General features: G+C 38.0%; 3 protein-coding genes and 1 non-coding gene across 8 annotated transcripts in view; 2 read left to right on the top strand and 2 right to left on the bottom strand.

The window, feature by feature from the left end:
• Nucleotides 1-20001, top strand: part of LOC144657274 (large ribosomal subunit protein bL9-like) — a 79310-nt gene that overhangs the window by 9144 nt on the left and 50165 nt on the right. The gene's annotated exons all lie outside the window — the stretch shown is intronic.
• On the top strand, nucleotides 118-254 carry LOC144659034 (U8 small nucleolar RNA). Its single transcript, XR_013571845.1, has one exon. It is a non-coding gene; the product is annotated as a U8 small nucleolar RNA (small nucleolar RNA).
• Nucleotides 1119-6590, bottom strand: LOC144657272 (uncharacterized). The gene is made up of 8 exons (XM_078517593.1): nucleotides 5794-6590; nucleotides 5576-5702; nucleotides 5044-5137; nucleotides 4116-4285; nucleotides 3519-3661; nucleotides 2618-2663; nucleotides 2157-2308; nucleotides 1119-1796 (listed from the first exon to the last, which is right to left on the bottom strand). The coding sequence occupies exons 1-8, from the start codon at nucleotides 5823-5825 to the stop codon at nucleotides 1691-1693; spliced, it is 870 nt and encodes a 289-aa protein (XP_078373719.1). The 5' UTR covers nucleotides 5826-6590; the 3' UTR covers nucleotides 1119-1690.
• On the bottom strand, nucleotides 7351-18883 carry LOC144657271 (cellular tumor antigen p53-like). 5 transcript variants are annotated; one of them, XR_013571495.1, is made up of 13 exons: nucleotides 18758-18883; nucleotides 17692-17753; nucleotides 16146-16192; nucleotides 15443-15770; nucleotides 15223-15336; nucleotides 14629-14739; nucleotides 13969-14074; nucleotides 13540-13841; nucleotides 12643-12743; nucleotides 12113-12213; nucleotides 11266-11374; nucleotides 8491-10043; nucleotides 7351-8459 (listed from the first exon to the last, which is right to left on the bottom strand). XR_013571495.1 is itself a non-coding variant. In XM_078517588.1 (12 exons), the coding sequence occupies exons 1-12, from the start codon at nucleotides 18880-18882 to the stop codon at nucleotides 9870-9872; spliced, it is 1680 nt and encodes a 559-aa protein (XP_078373714.1). In that variant the 5' UTR covers nucleotide 18883; the 3' UTR covers nucleotides 7351-9869. The 5 variants fall into 5 exon arrangements, 4 of the variants coding, with proteins under 4 accessions (XP_078373714.1, XP_078373716.1, XP_078373715.1 ...); XM_078517588.1 differs by having other exon boundaries at nucleotides 7351-10043; XM_078517590.1 differs by having other exon boundaries at nucleotides 7351-10043; nucleotides 13573-13841.

Below are 20001 nucleotides of genomic sequence, written 5' to 3'. Positions count from 1 at the left end.
TTTATTGACATTTTGTTAGAAACTGAATGAATTCTAAGGATTTTAATGTTGCGAATCCCACAAGTGTTAACCTGCACTTGAAGGTCAATAGGCTTAGGGGCACTTTCAAAACCTTTATCATCAGTTAGGGTGATCCTTACCTGTAGCCCTTCGGGGCACAGTGAGGAACGTGATGAGAGAGAGGAAATGATTCCATGTGAGTTAAACCTCTCGGTCCTGGTGGCTACAACACCCATCAGGAACCACCCTCTGACCCCCTACTGATGATGTGCCTTGAGAAAAATCGAAATAAGCGCCTTCAGGAGAACTTCATTCTACCGGATGCATAGTTTGCCATCGAAAAGCTACCAATAAAAAAATCCATAAAATAAACAATTCTAACTCAAACCAGTCTGCTTGCCTGAGAAAACGGATCTTTCACGAACCACTTCCGGTTTTCGTGGCCACCGGAAGTGGGGCGGGAAACGTCTTTCATTGCATTTTGCGGTTATATCGTGCAAGGGGCATTATACAAATCATGCTTCTGAGTCTTCGTTTATTTCAAAGAGCAAATGAACCTTCATTAAAACAGCCAGCCAGATAACGTTGCCAGATTTTAAAGAGTTTTGTCTTTTCACTTATTGCATCAAACAACTTTGAACCCCATCACAATAAACTTTCAAGACTTACAATAAACTCGTGATGAAATATGAGAGGAAGGTATTTCTTTGGATTGATGTTGATTTTATTCCCAATTTCTAAAGAAAATGTCTTTTTGACATAATAAATACTATGTACAACTTTTTTTAACATCTTCATATAAACTAATATTATTGATAAAAATATATATTTACATATATTCACAATTATTATTCAACAGATGCGCGCGCTGCCCATATATGGTCAAAATGTTACGATATCTGTCATCCGTACATAACAGATATCCTGCGATATTCGTGTTGCGAATTCGTCCGAAATCTTGTGTGCTGCACATCAGTTTTTAATGTGCAAAATGTGTTCCGTTGACAATTTGTTGAATAATAAAACAATTCCGCTCATCTTGCGGAATTCGTCTGATTACGACTCGGCCTCGGCCCTCGGCTAAGTTCGGCGATTTCTCCAGGATAATTGTTAAATGTCTCGTATATTTATAAAATATTTTCAGAAGTCCCATCTTGCAGAAAAAAGTTCATAGAAAATCAATTTTTATGTAATCTGTGATTCCGTTGATTCACTAGATCCAAAAATGTTCCACCAGATACAAAACCTCTCAAAGACATTTGAATTGCCGTGCTTGACATTATTTTTTGTATCATTTGGAATACTCTATTCAGATTTATGAGAAATAATTATCTTGATTCAAGTATAAAACAAAACAAATCATAATTTAAATAATCCATTTTTTTATGCAAAATCAATTTAGACAATCCTTTTTCTTTTGACCAAAATGATTGGCCAGCTGGTGTAGTTTGGTGGTCGCTTTCACAAAATGGCACAACTCCTTTATCCAATCAACAGAAAAGTGTGGGATAGTCTCAATCAGCTGATCACAATGTTCCGCACACTATCTCTCCATCTGAAAGCTTTCTGATCACAGGTGCTTGTCGCATCAGGACATCAGTACTTGGGATCACAGGATAACCCATCTGATTTCTGGATGACAGGAATCTTATCTGTATCGTTATCAGAGGACACCCAATGTTTCCTGTTGCTATGACACAATACACGTCTTTGCATTGACTACTGCATCTGCTGAATCACTGTCTAGTCTTGGGATTCCATCAAGAAGCTGGAGGTTTGGTAAAATTCTGAAAACTCTGCAAGAATAAAGAAAGAGGATTCTGTTAATTGATTTACTCAACCAACAAAGAGATACAGTCATGTTGAAAATAAGGCGTAATCGTTTATTGATTAACTACTGAGTAACTAGCAGTTCACATGATCATACAAATAATGCTTGTAAAAAGATTGATCTGTAAATCAGTCGACAGAGATCGTGTTCGGTGATGGGAGTTACTTGTTTGTGAGCTGTTTTAGAGAATTAACATGATTTGAAATAGCAAAATTGTTGCGGACTACAGAACAAGAGAGAAATGGTAGAGAGAAATGAACATCTGATCACTATGCGGTTATATTACAGTTCACTAATTAAATGTTGATTAACAGAGGTGACTTACTGTTGTCTGTAGTGTGGATCTAATTCCACTGGATTTCCTTTGAGAACTAAGGACTGTATTCCAGTTTTTCTGAGCACTTCAAGTCCCTTTAAACTTTCCACATTATTCTGTTGCAATGATAAGTGTACTAACATAGGAGCCCTGGGAAGTTTCTGGAAATAATGAAGATAGAAATTTTAGAATAATGCTGCTTTGAATGGTTCCATATTGCACAAAAATAATAGCCATAACATTTATTGCTCTTATCTAATAGGAATGGTGCATGGGAATTTTGAGACTTTGCAAGAAAGCACGACCAGGATTTTTTGGCCTTAAAAAAAGAAATTGAGAATTAAAGAAATATTGCATTGTATTGCAACCTATTTAAGAAGGGAATGACTGTCTGAAACATTGAAATATTATTCAACATTATTTTTCATTTAACAGAGTATGGTGTTACGGAATAGACGTTACTATCTTACCCTCAAATCAGTAATGAAATTTCTCTGCAGGTAAAGATGAGTACACCTAAAAAATAATAAGGGATGACTTTAGACACAAAATACAAAGAATACAACCTTAATACATAAAATGTTAAGAAGTAATATGTTTTAATCGCAGCAAATTTAAAAAGGTTGAGTCTGCGTCAAGGAATACAGGATGGATGGAATGCTAGTCCATCGCTGGGTTGTCCCCTAGCATAAAATAGCTGGTACCCATTTATACACCTACACTGCGTGAGAGTTAAGTGTCTTGCCCAAGAACCCAACACAACGACCTGGTCAGGGCTCAAACTTGGACTGCTTGATCCAGAGTCAAGTGCGCTAACCATTTGGCCAACATGCCTCCCAAAAACTGATTTTTAATACAGTCGAGGCTCTCGTAAGCGGACACCCTCGGGACGCGAAAAAAGTGTCCGTAACTGGAGCTGGCCAGTTACGAGAATGGTTCTCGTAAGCGGCCACTAGAGGTGAAGGGAATAGATGGCCGCTTACGGGAGCTTGCCTAGCTAACAAGTGGTGTTTCAAAATGTAACCAGACGTGGATGACGACAAAACAAACACTGATTAATATGGTTCTGTAATCACTGTAAAATCATTGTGACGAACGGCGATGTAAAGATACAGAGGTTGTTTGTAGAATTTTCTTTTGGGTGTCCGCTTACGGGAGCTTAAAAACAAAGAAAAAGTCTAAGTCGTAATCTCTGAAAGTGTCCGCGGCCGCTTACGGGAATGTCCGCTTACGAGAATGTAAAAATACAGAGTTTGTATGGGAGTTAAAACGGGGTTTCAAACAAGGCGGCCGTAAGTAGAGCTGTCCGCTTACGGGAGTGTCCGTTAAGAGAGCTTCGACTGTAATAACATTATTGATAAATAAACCCACCTTGGAAGTAAGACAGTGCTCAAATCCTGTATCGAGTTCTCTATTAGTTGTAAGTTTTCACATCTTAAGAGTCTTCTGAGTACTCGCTGGAACTCTTTCCTCTGAAAGGGGTGCCCAAGGTCTTGGTATGACAGATTTACAGACTAAAAATTAAAATATAAAAAATTAAATCACAGAATTCATGCTTTCTTAGTAAGTTAACAATAACAGAAACCCGCAAAAACTTTATTTGCTGTAGGGTGTTTGGATTCAATTAAGTTATTTCACTGCACTTCGCAAGGTCATTGATATTTTGAAGACAAACCCCAACTAATGATTGCATTTTATGCTGCCATCAAACATAATCATTAGAAAAAATCAACAAACCTAAAAAGAAATGAACTAAATAGATCAAAATCTACCAATCACAATCCACAGGCATGACTTACATGTACATGTATAATTTTGAGCCCATTTCCTGAGAGGTCCACAAAGATACATGTAATTGACAGCAGTGATAATGCAACCGTTGGTTGAGATTCCAATTTTAGAGTTTGCATTTTTTTAGCGTTATTTTACTAATAATGTAAAATTTACACACAAAAAATTAAAACATACGTCTGCATTTTCCCAGTTTTCCATCTTGTTTTTGTAGTTGCGCTGTCTTTTAGGTTTGTTCTTTTTCAGCGGCAGACTTATTCTAAATTCATCATCATCTGAGTCACCATATTCTAATTTTTCTTCTTCATCCAGTTTTCGAACAGCATCCACTTTAAATCCTTTGGGATCTAGAAAAAAAGTAAAAACATTTAACATGTTCTAAAAACCTTAAACTTGGTGTACTACACTTTTAAGGACTTAAGCCTGGTTTCCATATGATCGCAGACAATCCCAGTGGATCGCAGATGAACACAAAGTCACAGAAATTTACTGAACCGTGATCGCAACCATTTCAGAGCAAACTGTTTCTATTTGATCACAAACGATCACAGAAGATCGCATGAGTGTTGAATGATGGGATCGATTATCAATATTACGGAATAAGTTTTGATCGCAATGGATCACAATAATTTGTGTTTCTATATGATCGCAACGAGCACAGACCATCGCAAAGAATAGAACTTGGTTCTTTTTTCTGAGATCATTTGCGATCCTCTGTGATCGATCGCAGATGATCGCAAAGGATCGCAGATGCGTGTTTCGATATGATCGCAGATCGCAGAAACTACATTTCAACGATCGTTTGTTATCATATGGAAACCAGGCTTTAGGAAATGGGCATTGAGAAAAATGTTAGAATCTACTGGCACAAACTTGTTAGGATTTTTTTCTCAAGCCGTTTTAACAGTTAATCCCCACCCCCTCCCCTGGCTCAATTCCACTCCAACCCCTCACTCCCATCCACACTTTTGTTGGTTTGGAAGATTCACTGAGTTTTCATTCAACATTCAAAAATCATACATCATTTAATGTCTAACTGAATAGACAGTTTTGTACAACAACTTCATATTTCCCAGAAATAAGGAAATTGAGATACCCAACTTACTTCTTCTAACCCTGGGAGACCTCAACATGTTTCCTTTGATATCCATGTCTTCGAGTTCGTGCCATTTACTGTATCTGTACTTAGATGCAGGTAGCTGATGATAGTAAAAGGAATAAAAAATGGTATAAACAAGTGGAATAACCTTAACATTGGCAGTATCAAAGCTACGTTAAAAATGTCAGCTGTTTTGAATTCATGAAAGCGCGATTGAGCGTGGCTGATAAATCAGTTTCCGCATTCGGTATCAAAGACTAGAAATACGCCGCAAAATTACAGAGAAGATAGAAAGACACCATTGCAATCTGAGATCCCTGCATTACGCTTTATTACGCGGGAGATTAGAAGTGCTCGCCATATTTGCCGCGAGTTTGTACACAAACACACAAGAAAGCAATTCATTTATTTTTACAAGCTACGAAACCGCTCAGCCAATCTTTACAACCGCGTGTTTGAGATTCTTGTAATTATGCTTTAGGGTAACTCAATGAAGATGCATCCAAACAGCAATTTTCCTTTCATGAAATCCACTTACCGGCAAAGCATCTTCGGCTTCGTAGCTGGCTTGCGCGCGCTGTTCTTTGGCTTCTTCTTGAGCGCGATGCACCGTCAAAACTACAATCGGAACAGAGGTGTAGTTTTCCCTCTCCTCGCGCGATGACCTGTGTTAAGAGAAGAAGAACGCGCTTGTTTAGATGCCTTAAATCCCGCAGTACATCTATAAGCGAAGGTAATAAAAAGACAATTACTTACTCTTCCCGATCGGACATAATAGGCACAGTCATGTTTCGTAGCTCGATCGCCTCAGCTCCGAAATTATATCCAACGTGTTCTGGACATTTCGTCGAAATATACTAAGTTCTTACTTAATATGGAGGTATTCCAAGGTCTCTGCAGTCAGAAATGATCTTTTCCAAGCCAGCAAGAAGGACAAAATTGTGCTAAAAGTCACTCATAGAAACCAAAATACTCATTGATCACAAAAGCTCGAAGAAGGCTTTGTCGTAATCTTTCATGCTACAATGCCTTTGTGACGTAAGTTGCCTTAGCAACATGGTAAATAAACAGGTACTCTGCGGCTTTGTTCGCCGCAAGACGTCTGTAAATGTCCTGTTCATTGGACGAGAAAGCAATTGTTTTGTGATGTCTGGGAATGTTTGTTTCGCTGCTCGGCTACTGTGGAAGGTTTGTGTAACTAAGCACATCAGCATATTTTTTGAATTACAGAGCGGCGGGGACGAAAAAATTTTTATTTCGTCAACCGAAGCAGGTATCCTCCCGATATTTTCAGCACAAAACTGCGGCAATATTTTTATGTTTCCAATAAGATTTTTGTTTACAATCTCTCGACATTAAAATGGTTCCACATGTAAAATATAGCGTGACGTACAACTGATATTGAACAGTCACACTTAACAAATTTAGGCACTTCCCTGAATTATTTTTATGGCCAACTTCAGTGGCAATTTATTAGCCTGCGAACGCAGACGCATTTCCGGTCGTCGCTTCTAAATCTGGGCAGTATTTTTTTCCGTTTCAAGACAGCTCTTTCAAGACAGCTTATTACGCGCCATTTACATGCAAAGACTCGAGAAATAAAATTTTATTATTTTTTTCGCGTTTATTATGGTTATGCAAGTTTTACTATCATTCAAGCTCTGTAAAGCGCATTTTCTTACTCTTTTTTCGATCACCGGAAATCCGTCTGTGTTCGTGGGCTATGGCACCCTAGGCCTAGTCTGAAATTCAGCCGTCCTCTAGGCCCTGCGACCGGAGCCTCTTTTATCTTCCCTTCGGTGAGGGCTATTGCATCCCTGCACATTTGCCAAATAGCAAGTACCGTAAAATCTCTGCTGGATGTCAGTACTGAACGGGGCTAAATGTTGCTTTATTATGACTTTTTAACTTTAAAGCGTATTTCGATCAACACTGCCGTGGATCGTTTCGAAACATTTTTATTACCCTCTATTTATAAGCCCACCCAAAACCCAAAACAACAAAAGTTGTATTGGCCCAGGCCTCATATGAACCGGAATTTTTTGTAGTCCATCACGCCGCATCGCAGTAAAAGGCCATTACCCAAAGGAGGATATTATGGTATTTTAACTCTTACTCTTGCGTATTTCAGTTATACTTCCCTTTTTGGCTTTTCAGACACCCCCACGCCCACTCTCCCAGAACTTCCAATAACCTTCCGTGGGGTGGGTAATGGGTATTTTTGTAGAACCTTTGGGCAAAGAGTTATCAAGTGTCACCGGGCAATATGTTTTTGTAAAATAAATTGAGAAGCGACAAGTCATGCCATACATCCACATTTTGTAAAAGATTTATTTCGAGACACATGCAGAGTACAATTTCAAATAAAGTACTGGTCTTCTCGTTCATCTATTCTTGCCCCTTGCTTTAGCAAAGGAAAACAATAACTATTAATAACAATTATGTATGTATCTTTTAACTGTTGGATTTCTTTTAATTCAACCCTCCAAAATCGTTCTTTTTTATTATTTTACGTGTATTTAAATTTTGTTCTTTTTGTCATACTACATAATCCCAAAATGTGCCTTAAAAAATAGCAGGGTCACAAAATTAATATATGTGAAAATAGAATTATGCATTTCCTTCAAGATAAAAATAATTCACTCTACAATACTCTATCCAGAGTATTTTGGCTATAACCAATGAAACCCAAATTTGCTCATTACAATCAATACTGCATTTAAACTTTTTCCAGAAACCTTAGCCTGATAACCCTAAATGCCCCAAAAGGGATCAATGTCCAACTTTTTTTGAAGGAAAGGCCATATTTGATATTTTCAGCAGTTCTTATTTGGAGAAGCTATGTCACAACATTTTGAGTCACTTTCCTAATTACTTTCAAATTAAAGGAAACCTAAAAAAATATTTACTAATAGTTTTCAAGTTAGAAAAAGAGAGTCTTATTGGGTACTGAGAATTATCTGATAGGGGGACAGAGGCACTGAAGGCACGGCTAAGGGGAAAACTCTTGTCGTGGAGTACCTATATAGAAATCTTAGCATTTACACTGGCAGCAGCACCTTGCGCTGTACTTAACGTTAACTGTTAACAACAACATTAACAAACCCATTGTATTATACAATTATATATACATTCTGATACAGCTATTTCAAGAAAGGTTGTCGGAGCCAAACATGACTAGATGACAGTCAGGGGGGGTGAGCATTCACTAAAATTCTGCACACTGGTGCAAAAGAAATAAACAAGGCTAGCTTAGCCGTCAAGTTTTGTATTTTTTTTTACCTTTGCAGGGCTTTGAAGTGTTGGAAAATTCTGCTTAAAGTTTGACTGATGGAAACATTACAAAATAATCTAGTTCCTCATCTTCTTAGTCTTGTCAGTGTTCAGCATGTGCAATGCTTCTTTTATTCTACCCATTCCATCTTTCGTTCTTATCGTGTTTGCCTATAACACCTTCATACGACAACCTTAATTGAAATAGTTGTATGCCTCAAACCTCAAAGTGGTTAAGAAAAAGAAATAAGACCACAGAAATGATACATTACCTGATCTACATGTGAACTTATGTGTACATTGGCTTACATTATCTGCACTGCAGAAGTAAAGTGTACATGTAAACTACTTTGAAACTGTTACTTGCTCTACTGTCTTGAAAGTACTCTAATTATTTATAAGCTGTTTTTAGCAATGTATTTTCCTGAGTGCTTTTTTACTCACAGGATGATAATGCAGTCTGTTCCATTAAGGTGGCTGGAATCGCTTTTCAGCACTTTTCAGCTCTTATACTTTGACGGGCCTGTACAACAATGTTTTATCAGTTGCTGCTACAAAAATGGTATCAAATAAATGCCCAATGATTGGTGAATACGTTTTGGTAATTTTATTGACGTCACTGGTTACCATAGCAACAGTATAACCTGTTAAAAACATCCTTCATTTTGGCTCAAAAACGAGCTCGATGACTCCCATTTTTTATTATTGAACATTGATCAGCAGGTTAAGATACAACTTTCTGCAAAGTTTAAAAAAAATACGAAATGGTTTCAGAGCCACCTTAAATTTTAGCACATTAATTTTTTTAAGCACTTGAAGCCAAAATTAAGGGTGTTTTTAACCGCTATTACTGTTGCTATGGTAACCAGTGACATCAATAAAATTACCAAAACGTATTTACCAATCATTGGGCATTTATTTGATATCATTATTGTAGCATCGACTGATAAAGTTTTATAGTACTGATCCATCAAAGGAAAAGAGCTTTAAAATGCTGAAAACCGATACCAGCTTTAAGGAGAAAGAGCTCAGTTGGTTTTAAAACTTAAAATCACACACTGGTTTTGTAAAAATCATTTACATTTGTGAAGTAATGATAATATATATTGAAACACTTTCGTACTGAAAAATTATTTAACCAGTGTCATTTTCAAGACAAGTAAATGTTTTATTGATCATTTTCTTGGTAAGAAGCATTTGCTTCTCAATAACAAAAACTTGAATATAACAATAATCTAATCTTTCCTCAGCTCTTTGAAAAATAAACATCTCTTTAAGAGCTGCATGTGAATTCTCTCATTCTGAAACATCACCTTGAAATAATTATCAAGGTCTATTAAAACTGGAACCAACTAAGCTTACAGTAGTGTACACAAAAATACTGCAAGAAGTATTTCTCAAAAACAACGCAGCTCAATGCAATAATAATTATGTATGAACAGCGACTATTACAAATCCTTCAGCCTGTCTTGGCAACATAATACATTTATGTTATGCCATAATATCAACAATCAATCATACGTGTTAATTTGATCACTCCTAGATGCCTTTTGACCAAGCTATTGCTGGAAACCCTTCTTGTCTAATGACACAGTTCGTCTCAGGGTAAATCTGACAGCATTGATCCCAGTCCCTCCTCCAGAACTCTGCTGGGAGGACGTGGGAGACTGGTACGAGGAGCCAGAGTCTGAGCGCGAAAGTTGAGAAATGGGTGGAGTACCATCCAGTTCATCCTATGACAACAGATGATTAATAAATTTACTACTTAAACCCTGAATTCTGAGTGTGATATACTTCCATCCAGGCAATAAGGTCACACACTACTGTGATAATGGTACATGTGGTACATTTTCATTGGTTTCTAGTTTGTGCTGATTTTATTGTTAATAAACTTAGCACAAACTAGAAACCAATGAAATGTACCCCAGATAACAGATAAATTTCAAGACATGAGAAAGTGAAGCTACAAGAGAAGAGCTGGGCGTGACACTGACTGGAGTTACTGTGCTCAGAATTCAGGTATCTATCTTGCCTCAGGTGTTTGGGCTGATAATTATTACTACATATCGTAGAATTCTGGTTATAAGCCGTGGGCTTATACAACTTCGTAAGGGATTTTGGGTGGGCTTATACAGAGGGGCTATTCCGGGAGAATTGAAACGATAATTAAAATGAAAATGAAAAATGCGCCTGATGGTAGTATAATGTTTCCAAGGAACCCCAAACGATGGAAACATATACGTTTCTGGGCTACTGCCCCTTTTTTAGTGGAAAATGTGAAATTTATGTGAAATGCAATCTGGGAAGGCTAAAAAGCGGAATGAAAAAAAACGTTTCGAAAAGAGCCACAGGAGTGTTGATCAAAATACGGTATTAAGTTAAAAACGCATAAAAAAGCAACATTTAGCCTTTTTCAGTACTATCATCCGGCAAAGGGGGGCTTATATCCGGGGGGCTTATAATCGGATGTATTGTATTTTTTTCCCAGAAAGATGGGCCTATAACCGGGGGGTGGGCTTATAAAGTGGGGGGCTTATAACCAGAATTTTACGGCGTACTAGCTTTTGCATAATGTTGTCTATTTTCACCTTTGGTATTTTGTACTATATCATCACAATCCAAAATAATTGTCTTCCAATTTCTTGTATATCAAAGAGTTTGTACACGAATGTTTTACCACATTTGGCAGGATTTTCTTTGTTCTAGGTATACTCAGACTGTTAGTAAGACAGACCTGCACATTTGTCCATCTGTTTGTCTGTCTGTCAGTCAGCCAATCAATAATAACATTAACCAATTAACAATACAAAATACCAGTGGACCAGTAAACCAATAATAAAATCATTTAGTTACAAAGCCTCATGAATTTTAACTACGGTACCTTATTTCAACCAACACACTTAACAAAAGAATTAGAGTTATAGCCAGGAAGTAAAAAGACAAAAGAAGACCTACTGGCTGAGAATCTGTAGAGATTTGTGAATCAGAATTTTGTGAATTTACATTCTGAGAATTCTCTCTTTGTGAAGACCTGGAACTCGTCAATCTCCCACAAGGGGGGCAGCTGTTGGTTTCAACAAAATAAATCATTTATCAGTGGCACAGTTTAATTCATAAAAATGTCATAAGAAAAACATGAATTTGCTTTGTTTTTGTTCTGAAGCTTCAGATCACAGAGATACCACTAGAAGTTGCTGCTATAGGTCCTGAGGGTCCCAAGTCGTGTAAGTTTGGGGATACCAAGGAGGAACATAGGTCTGGCAGGATGCAGGATAAGGCTTAAAATCAAGGCGGAATCCCCGATACCAATATTTTAGTGGCAGGATGAAATTGTCTTGGCGGGACTGGGATGTGTTCTTTTTGCTAGGTGGGATGTGGGATATTCTTAAATTGAGGGCAGGATGTAGGATCAAACTCATCAAAATGGGTGGGATAAGGGCTAAAAAGGGTGGCGGGATGGGGGACTGCCGAAGCCTATTATGGACCCTCAACAGGAGGCTTGGGGGGTATCCGCCCCTGCCCCTTGCAGGGGAAGGATTTTATTCCGGGACAAGGTGCCTTATGGTGAGTACTTTTTACTGCTCAATCTAAGAGAATTCAAAACAAGGATTCAATGAAAACGTTAAAGGCCATATTAGCAAATCATGCTGTATTGAAGAAATCTTGCAAAACCTCTGGTACAATTTAATTATTTTTCGCTGAAATGTAATGTATGTGCATTGACAAAAATGTATTTTAAGGGCCAAAGATGCACAAATTCTGCATTAATGTTACATCAGTAGTTCTGAATGTAGAGACTCACCTTGCACGGTAATTATCTATTTGTGCTTGTGGAACCATGTCCATAATATCCAGACCCTCTTTAATTTTCAGGAGCATCTCATATTTGTCACGACCTTTAACCTGCAACAAAGGAAAAACAGACTCAAGTTACAGCAATTTTTCTAAGAAGAGGAAAAGAAGTATGGAGTCTTGTGGATTTGCCAAATGTTCTGGCAGTGCTTTTTGCAAAGGAGAGGAGACACATCCCGTCAAATCACGGGCTATGCCTTCTACCAGCCAACTTTGATTTTCATTCGCAACATTCTGTTAATTCTGCCCCTGGGAGCAGAATGGAAGGAATGGCGTTTTGTCCATTACGAAATAGAAATGTGGAATAGAAAAACATGCACATTTCACATTCTGGCCATTCTCATTCCAGAATTGTGAAAAAAAAAACACCCCTAAGAGACAGAGTTCTGCGACTTCTTGTCTACTTCAAACCATTAAACTGAACAGGACCAAGTGAATAATTATATTTTCCACAAAATTGTTAACTAAGATATAACCAACCTGTATTGTAAAAATCTCCTCATCTTCATGAGTCTTCATTCGTTTCATCCGATTAGCTGATAATGACCTGACCTCAAAACCAGATGACATGATGGAATGTGCTGAGGATTCAAACAAGATTAAACAGAATAAGGTTAGCATGAAAGTGGCTAATTCAGAATGTGGTTATTAAAACTGACACTCCCTGAAATAGGATAAAAAGAATCAACTCACTAAGAATATGCTTTTAGCCCTAGGGGAGTTTGGGGGCAAAATTTAACATGGATGTACTAAGGTATTTTCAGATGGAAATTTGGGTTTCAAACATTTGTGTTTCTAGGTCGACAGGATACCACAACTCAAATTATTTTTCTGCACACAAAAATGCCACATGGTAAAACTCTCTAAACAAAAACTGTTTGGATGCAGGGGACCACGCAGTGAAGGAAAAAACTGCTTGGCTAGTCTGCTGCCGGATCTCTTGTCAAGAAATGCTCGTACCAGACGTCCAGACGTCACTCTAAGTGCTAATAAAACCAGATTGATTGCAAGGCTGGTACAACGGCAGGAGGGCAAGATTTATTGGCCCATATTTCACCTAGCAGAGCTAGTCTTCTAGTTGAAATATGGGCCAATAAATCTTGCCCTCCTCCCGTTGTACCAGCCTTGCTGCCAATCAATCTGTTTTGTTTTTTTCTCTAAACATACCACAAAGCTCAAAACAAGTCCTACAATTGGTAAACAAACATTATAGATCACTGAGCATACTACTGCCTCTCTCCACGCAGGGGTATTTAAAGACAGTAGAAAACTGCTAGGCCAACCAGACAAAATTCTGCGGGGTACCCTGTGATGGACTACATGTACGTGTAGCCTCTCATCCAGGGAGAGTAGGTCGCTTTAAGCTACAGCCTTTACCTTTTGGAAATGTACATGGAACTCCACACTTACATCGCTTTTTTGTTAGTTTCGGTACTTGAACATGATTTGTTTCTTCTGCACCAGTGGATGTTGTTGGCTCCTCGGGAGGAGGAGTGCGAGGGGTTGATGATATCTGAGGGGTAGGGGGCGGAGTCACATTTGGAGTTTGAGGGTTGGCGGCAGTTGCTGCTGGCTGGTTTGACTGTCGTTTTGCTTCGGCATTTTCCTCAATTCCTCTGTCTCTCCCAGGGCATGCGCATATGCGTATATCTTGCGCTTTCCTTCCCAATACCATATTGCTGGAAAACAAGGAATTCAAAATACATTACCTACATGCAGAGTTACATGCATTACCTACATGTACACTTACAGAGTTCAAAATAATTATAAGTGTAAGGCTATAACATATTCTACCCCAAGACTTACTTATACTCCAGTGTGAAAACCACAAGGATAGGTCGTCTATTCAAACCCCCAGGGCATGAACTGAAGCACATGAACTGAAACATGTTTGTCACAAAGTCACTGCCAGCTACAAAATATAAAGTCAAATGAACAAGAATTAAGTAATAAAACAATGGCTGAGTCCAACATCCACTGAGATGTGAGATATTACACTGAGATATGAATATTACACTGCTCAGACATTACTAAGGAGTTCTATATACATGTATTTGTGTGGATATTCCTTATTGGCTTCTGAATTTCTGTCTTTCACTGTTTTGGAACTTGAAAAAAAATTTCTTGTCATCCACAAGCAGACCTGTCAACTGGGAAAGAAACTTTCTATTGCACAAGGGCCCAGGAAATTGCAAGCTGTCTGCATAGTAAGGGTGCATTCATTTGGGATGATCAAAGACTCCAATGAATCCTTGCCCAGAGTGGATTCATCAGTTCAATTCATGTACCATAGTCTGACTGATCTTGGATCATCAATCCTGGGCTGGATCATCCCATAGGATGGGCTAACCTATGACAAGCGTGCAACTACCCATGGCAATCACACTTTTGACAACTGTCTGTAGGGCAAGCTAAAAATTAAACTTGTTTCCAAACAAAAAAGTGCTGATTGAGATTCAGACTTACCCTGAGGTGCCTCCAGAGGTATTTTTAAACTATGCCTCCCAGTTTCAGGGCAGGTGACATAATCTGTTCTGGGATTTTCACAACGCAACAAATGTTTTGGTGCATGATGGCCTGAAAACAACAGTAAATCTAGATGTGATTTCCATGTACAATATAATGTATTAAGACATACATATAGACTAACTAACAGGAACAATATTATTCCCCTAGCCACAAACACAACACCAACTGCTATACTAGAGGACCAGTAGAATTACACACTGACTCTATAAGCTTAAGAGACCTGCTTCACTGCTGAAATACTATGTCAGCATGCAAAGAAAGTGCATAATGTAAATATACACTGTGTATATTGTCCAAAAGCCAGTGGCTAGAGGGATATAATTTTTATTGATCAATGGCCTGCTTGCTGGGCGATATGTATTATTTTTTCCCATCAAATAAGGGCATTAAGTAAGGCTAGGCTAGTTTCTACCTAGCACACAATGGCTTGCACACTTGCCCAAAGGGCACCCTAGGAATTCTGTTTTCCTTTACACCCTTTGCATCTCAAGAAGTACATGTAAGTCGAGATTCAAGAAAATGAAAACTAACCATCCTTGTGTTTTGTGATGTGGTTCGGGCACCGTTCAACAATTTCCCTATAATGGTCCGGCTGTCTATAAATCACAACAACTCTTACATAGAAGCCAGGAGCTGGGGGAAAAACTGCAACAAAGAAAACGTGGAAGTCATTTACAAGGCACAGAAATGAGAATTGTACAAAAGAGGAGAAATTAATATTTAATAAAAAATATAATCATGATCTTCTTACCTTGGAGGCGGAACCGAAGGGGAACAATACACCGCATTTTAACAAACAGTTTCTTTAGGGCTGGAGAGTACGTCCAATGCACTGACTTGGTCACGGGACCCTTCTCTTCCTCAAAGCCCAAGTCAAATCCATACGTGCCGGGGAAATCAGTATTACACACTATTAAGGGCTGCGGAATAGGCTGTTCAGGGGGTGGTGTGGTCATCGTAGATGAGATGAATCTCGAATTGTCGACTGGTTCTCGTTTGAAAGATGTACTACATGTAGGTTCTTGCTTGAGATCTATTCTAAAGCTATGGTCTGGCATAAATGGGGGAAATTCAACCTGTTGAGAAAAAATAAATTAGACATTATAGACACAGGGCTGCAAATAATTTTTTTCACTTGAAAGGACATATATGTCCTACTAAGACACCATCATGGTCGAACAAAACAAAATTTTGGTTGGACATCACTAAATCCAAAAGGTTTAATTTTATTCATTGTTACCGTAAAATGATTTACCTTCCGGACATCATGTCTGACCACACTTGGGATTTTGTCAGACATGAACAAATTTTGGTCGGCCAGTGTCCGATGACCGACTGTTATTGGCAGCACTGTAGACAGGCAAGCTGATTGGCCACTTAAAAGAGGCAATGTTGACTTGATACTATATAAAGACGATTCAAATAACATATTATAAGCATCGAAAGTGTTTTACCTCCGGCCTCATGACACCTACACAGTTCAAGGTCATCTCCACATTTTCTGAAATCACACAAGATTGAATTAATCTACATGCACATGCAGTTCACATGTACTGGTAAATAAATATAATTTATAATACAGATGTACATGTGTAACAACCACACAAGGTCTAGGTACCAACCAAAAGATGCCATTCATCGCGGGATGGAAATTAAGTTAGCACTTGCCTACTGGATTGACAAGGTCGCAAGTTTCGAACCCTGTTTCATGCCTAAAAAATCCTGTTTTATTAATTCCCTGCAATTTTAGGCAATTTCTGACCAACTGGTTATAGAATTAACTGAATGTCACAATAACGGCTTAAAACTGTAGAAGAACTCAAAAGAAACACAGAAAGGCCAAACAGCGGCATGGATGGGCAAAATTTGATTAGATTAAAACCCATTGCATTTGGCTAAGCTTGAAAAACGTTGGCCCAACTTTTTTATCTCAATTTGTATTAAAGTGTCATTTACAATGCTCAAAAACCATCCTTGTTTGTAATGTGGTCGTGATTTTGGCAAAAAAAGACAAGTTTTTGCTCTGCCAATTTGAAGTTAAGAGCTCTAAATTAATGACATTAAATAGAATTTCCTAAAATACTGGGACCTAGCCCCTTTAAGCACAAATATTTTGATTGAATTCATGATTAAATTCATTCACATAATCATGACACTGACACTGGTCAGGCACACATATCAGGGCGTAAAATTAACTTTTTTTCCCAGTAGCCACTTGGCTCCTAAGTATGCCAAAATGGTAGCCAATTCCAAAAATTTGGTCGCCATTTTTTTAAAAAAGAAATAAAACACTTCTCATTTTGTCGTTTTACTAGATAGACCCTTTAAAATAGATTATTTTCATCACATTTGCATTTATTTCAATCTTGAATGGCTTTTTGTGCACAAGAACTAGGAAGACTTTTGGTGACATTACATGAAGTACCAGATGAAACCGCTGACCGCGTCAAAATAGGCGCACGTGTCATGTACGCAACGAGCACTACACAATGTTTGACAGTCGTTTGCCGATGCTTTTGACTTCATGTATGGATTTAAACATTTTGAGTTGAACCATTTTTCCTTGTAAACTTCAATACAATACAAAGAGCAAAGATAGAAAGCAAATTCATTGTGTGGCTGTTTTGTGTGGCTAAGTTGAAAGTGTAATAGGAAGTTGCCTGCCCAAAATAGCAACGCTCGATTGCAAACCATATCAGATGTATTCTTACAGTTTTGGACAGGTAAATAACCTTCAAAACTAATATATTTAGCTGAAATGTAAGATCTTTAGATAAAGCAAGAAGTTATTTTGTACTTTGCTCACCCTGTGCGATTTTTTTACGAGTTATGCAGTTTTTGATAAATTAAGTGATCCGATGCGATTTGAGGTCGATTATATGATCCTAGTCGCCAATTTGGCGACCAACTTTCAGGATTTGGTCGCCAAAGTGAAAAATTTAGTCGCATTGGCGCCTGTATTAGGCGCAATTTGACGCCCTGCATATACGTCACACATACCGTGTATATTCTCATCAGTTAGTTGAATAATTGTTGGCGCCATCTGACACTCAGTTTGTATCCTAAAAAATACAAAACCTATACTGTCAGTAGTTACACTGACATCGTAAATTACCTGTGTTGGGTAGCACCTCTCACAAGGTCTCACAAGAACGTTTGAGAGAATATACAATGTGTGGTCCCAGAAAATATCCATACCCCCCCACGGAAGGGATTTGCTCTATGACCCCCCCCCCCCCACCCAGGGTTCGTACACTTTTTCAGGCCAAAAAATCAAGGACTTTTCAAGGACTTTCCAGGACCCTTCTTGGAAATTTCATGGACTTTTTTTCATGAAATTTACCCCAAAACAACGGTTGATGTCCTTGCTGAAGAAGTAAATAAATCGCTTATTTTTGCGGTCTTCTCATTGCCTTTTGACGTTCAATAAAAAATCCAGGACTTTCAAGGACCGAAAACCAATTTCAAGGACTTTCAAGGCCTTGAATTTTTATTTTGAGATTCAAGGACTTTCAAGGACTTTCAAGGCGTGTGCGAACCCTGCCCACCCTTCTGGAAATTCCAATTTAGCTTCATACATTGCTTTAAAGTTTTGGGTCAATTGTTCATTAAATGGGGCATTCAATGAATTCAATGACAATCTCAGTACGTATAAAATTATAATAAACCCAATACCACATGGAAAGTGCTTTGTACAGTATTTATGCACGAGTTGGTTTGTATCAGAAATCTCAACTCGTTCGCACAGCTCACTCGTTTGTTTTCTGATACTTCACCAGCTTGTGTGTAAATACTGTACGGGCGCACTTTCCATAAAGTATTCTATATTTTTTTTTCTTTCAATGCCGACATCATTGGTATCACATTCTGAACCTCACATTCAGGTTTATCACTGCAAAAGGTCCACTTGGGCAAAATATATTTCCCATTCCCACCCCTCCCCCCTCCACTCAATTTAAGATCATACCATTTTATGGGGTCTTGTTGTTTTGACAAAGCTCTGACGTATTTTAAACATTCAAATTTTTGATATTAATATCTTATTTAGCGTGTGCTGCAGTTTTACCTGTTAAAGTCTTGTTGACTGTCGAAAATTCCATGGACGCTAGAGAAGACCTGGTCAAAAGTCTCCTGAGATAAAATTGGCTCAAGTGAGCAATTGGACGTCTGCGAAGAAGACTGTTGAGACATCTTTAAGCTGAAATGAAGGAACACACAATTTACAACAAGTCACTAATTAAAATGTTTGCAATAATTGTCCTTAAAAACATGAAAAGAGAACTTATTTTCTTCTAGTAGTTGTTTGAACATTATGACCACGTGCAGGTTATAAATTTTCAATATTCAGCAATTTGTGGACTTTAATTAGCTCAAATCTTATTACATTGGCTGACAGTGAGATACTCTTGTACAAGTCGTGTTAAAAAAAAAAGGAACCTACCATTATTTTAGGTGGTTACGGACTGGACCAGTTTACTTCTGGTTTGAAAATGATATCAGATTGCACAAGAATTGTTTTTAAAATTCAATGTTTGTTATATGGAGGTCACATTGCCGGAAAGAATGTCCTTATTATGGAGGTTATTACAAAGGAAGAGTGCATATCAATATGAATTCTAGTCTCTTTCAAACCAATTCAAGTTAACTGTACAAAACAAGGGTCCAGGTATCCATAAGGAGTGCTCCAGCTGTACTACATAATTATTAGGGTTTATTATCGGTTAGTTATACATGTACATTGTATCAGACTGCATTAGAATACAGGAGAAAAAGTGCAGTCAGTAACACAAAAAATGAGAAGTTACACAGGATTGATTTATTAGTTATGGTATTTTTTATATTGGAGTTGCACTTCAAATTAAGGCTTTTAGCCTTCACTACTACCTAAGCAGCCAAATATTTTTATCCAGCATTGAGGTCTGGATGCACCGGACAAACAATCAAACATTGCTCTTCCCGTAGTGCTACATCAAAATGTTTGTCATGAGTTAGGGATGGTTGAATTGTGTTCACAGATCTACCAATATCAGGACTTTAAAGTTTTTGAAAGTTTCAACAAGAATGCAAATTAGAAAGAAAATTAAAAGGTCAAATTACTACATAAATACTTGCACACTGTGATCAGCAGTCAAGAAAGCAACTAATTCTATTACAGTGCCGAGATTTATAGCCAAAGATAAAAGTTTCGTGCATGGGAAAGTGCCTTTTCGAAAATCAGGTGTCATACATTTTCGGAGATCGAAGCGATAACTTTATACAATGATTTTTTTCCTGTCAAAATTTGACCTGCCCTTATAACCAAATGCATGG

Source organism: Oculina patagonica, chromosome 6 (assembly GCF_052425735.1).
Source record: "Oculina patagonica isolate OP01 chromosome 6, crgOcupat, whole genome shotgun sequence".
Classification (NCBI taxonomy): Eukaryota; Metazoa; Cnidaria; class Anthozoa; order Scleractinia; family Oculinidae; genus Oculina; species Oculina patagonica.
This window is presented reverse-complemented; position numbering and strand designations above follow the sequence as displayed.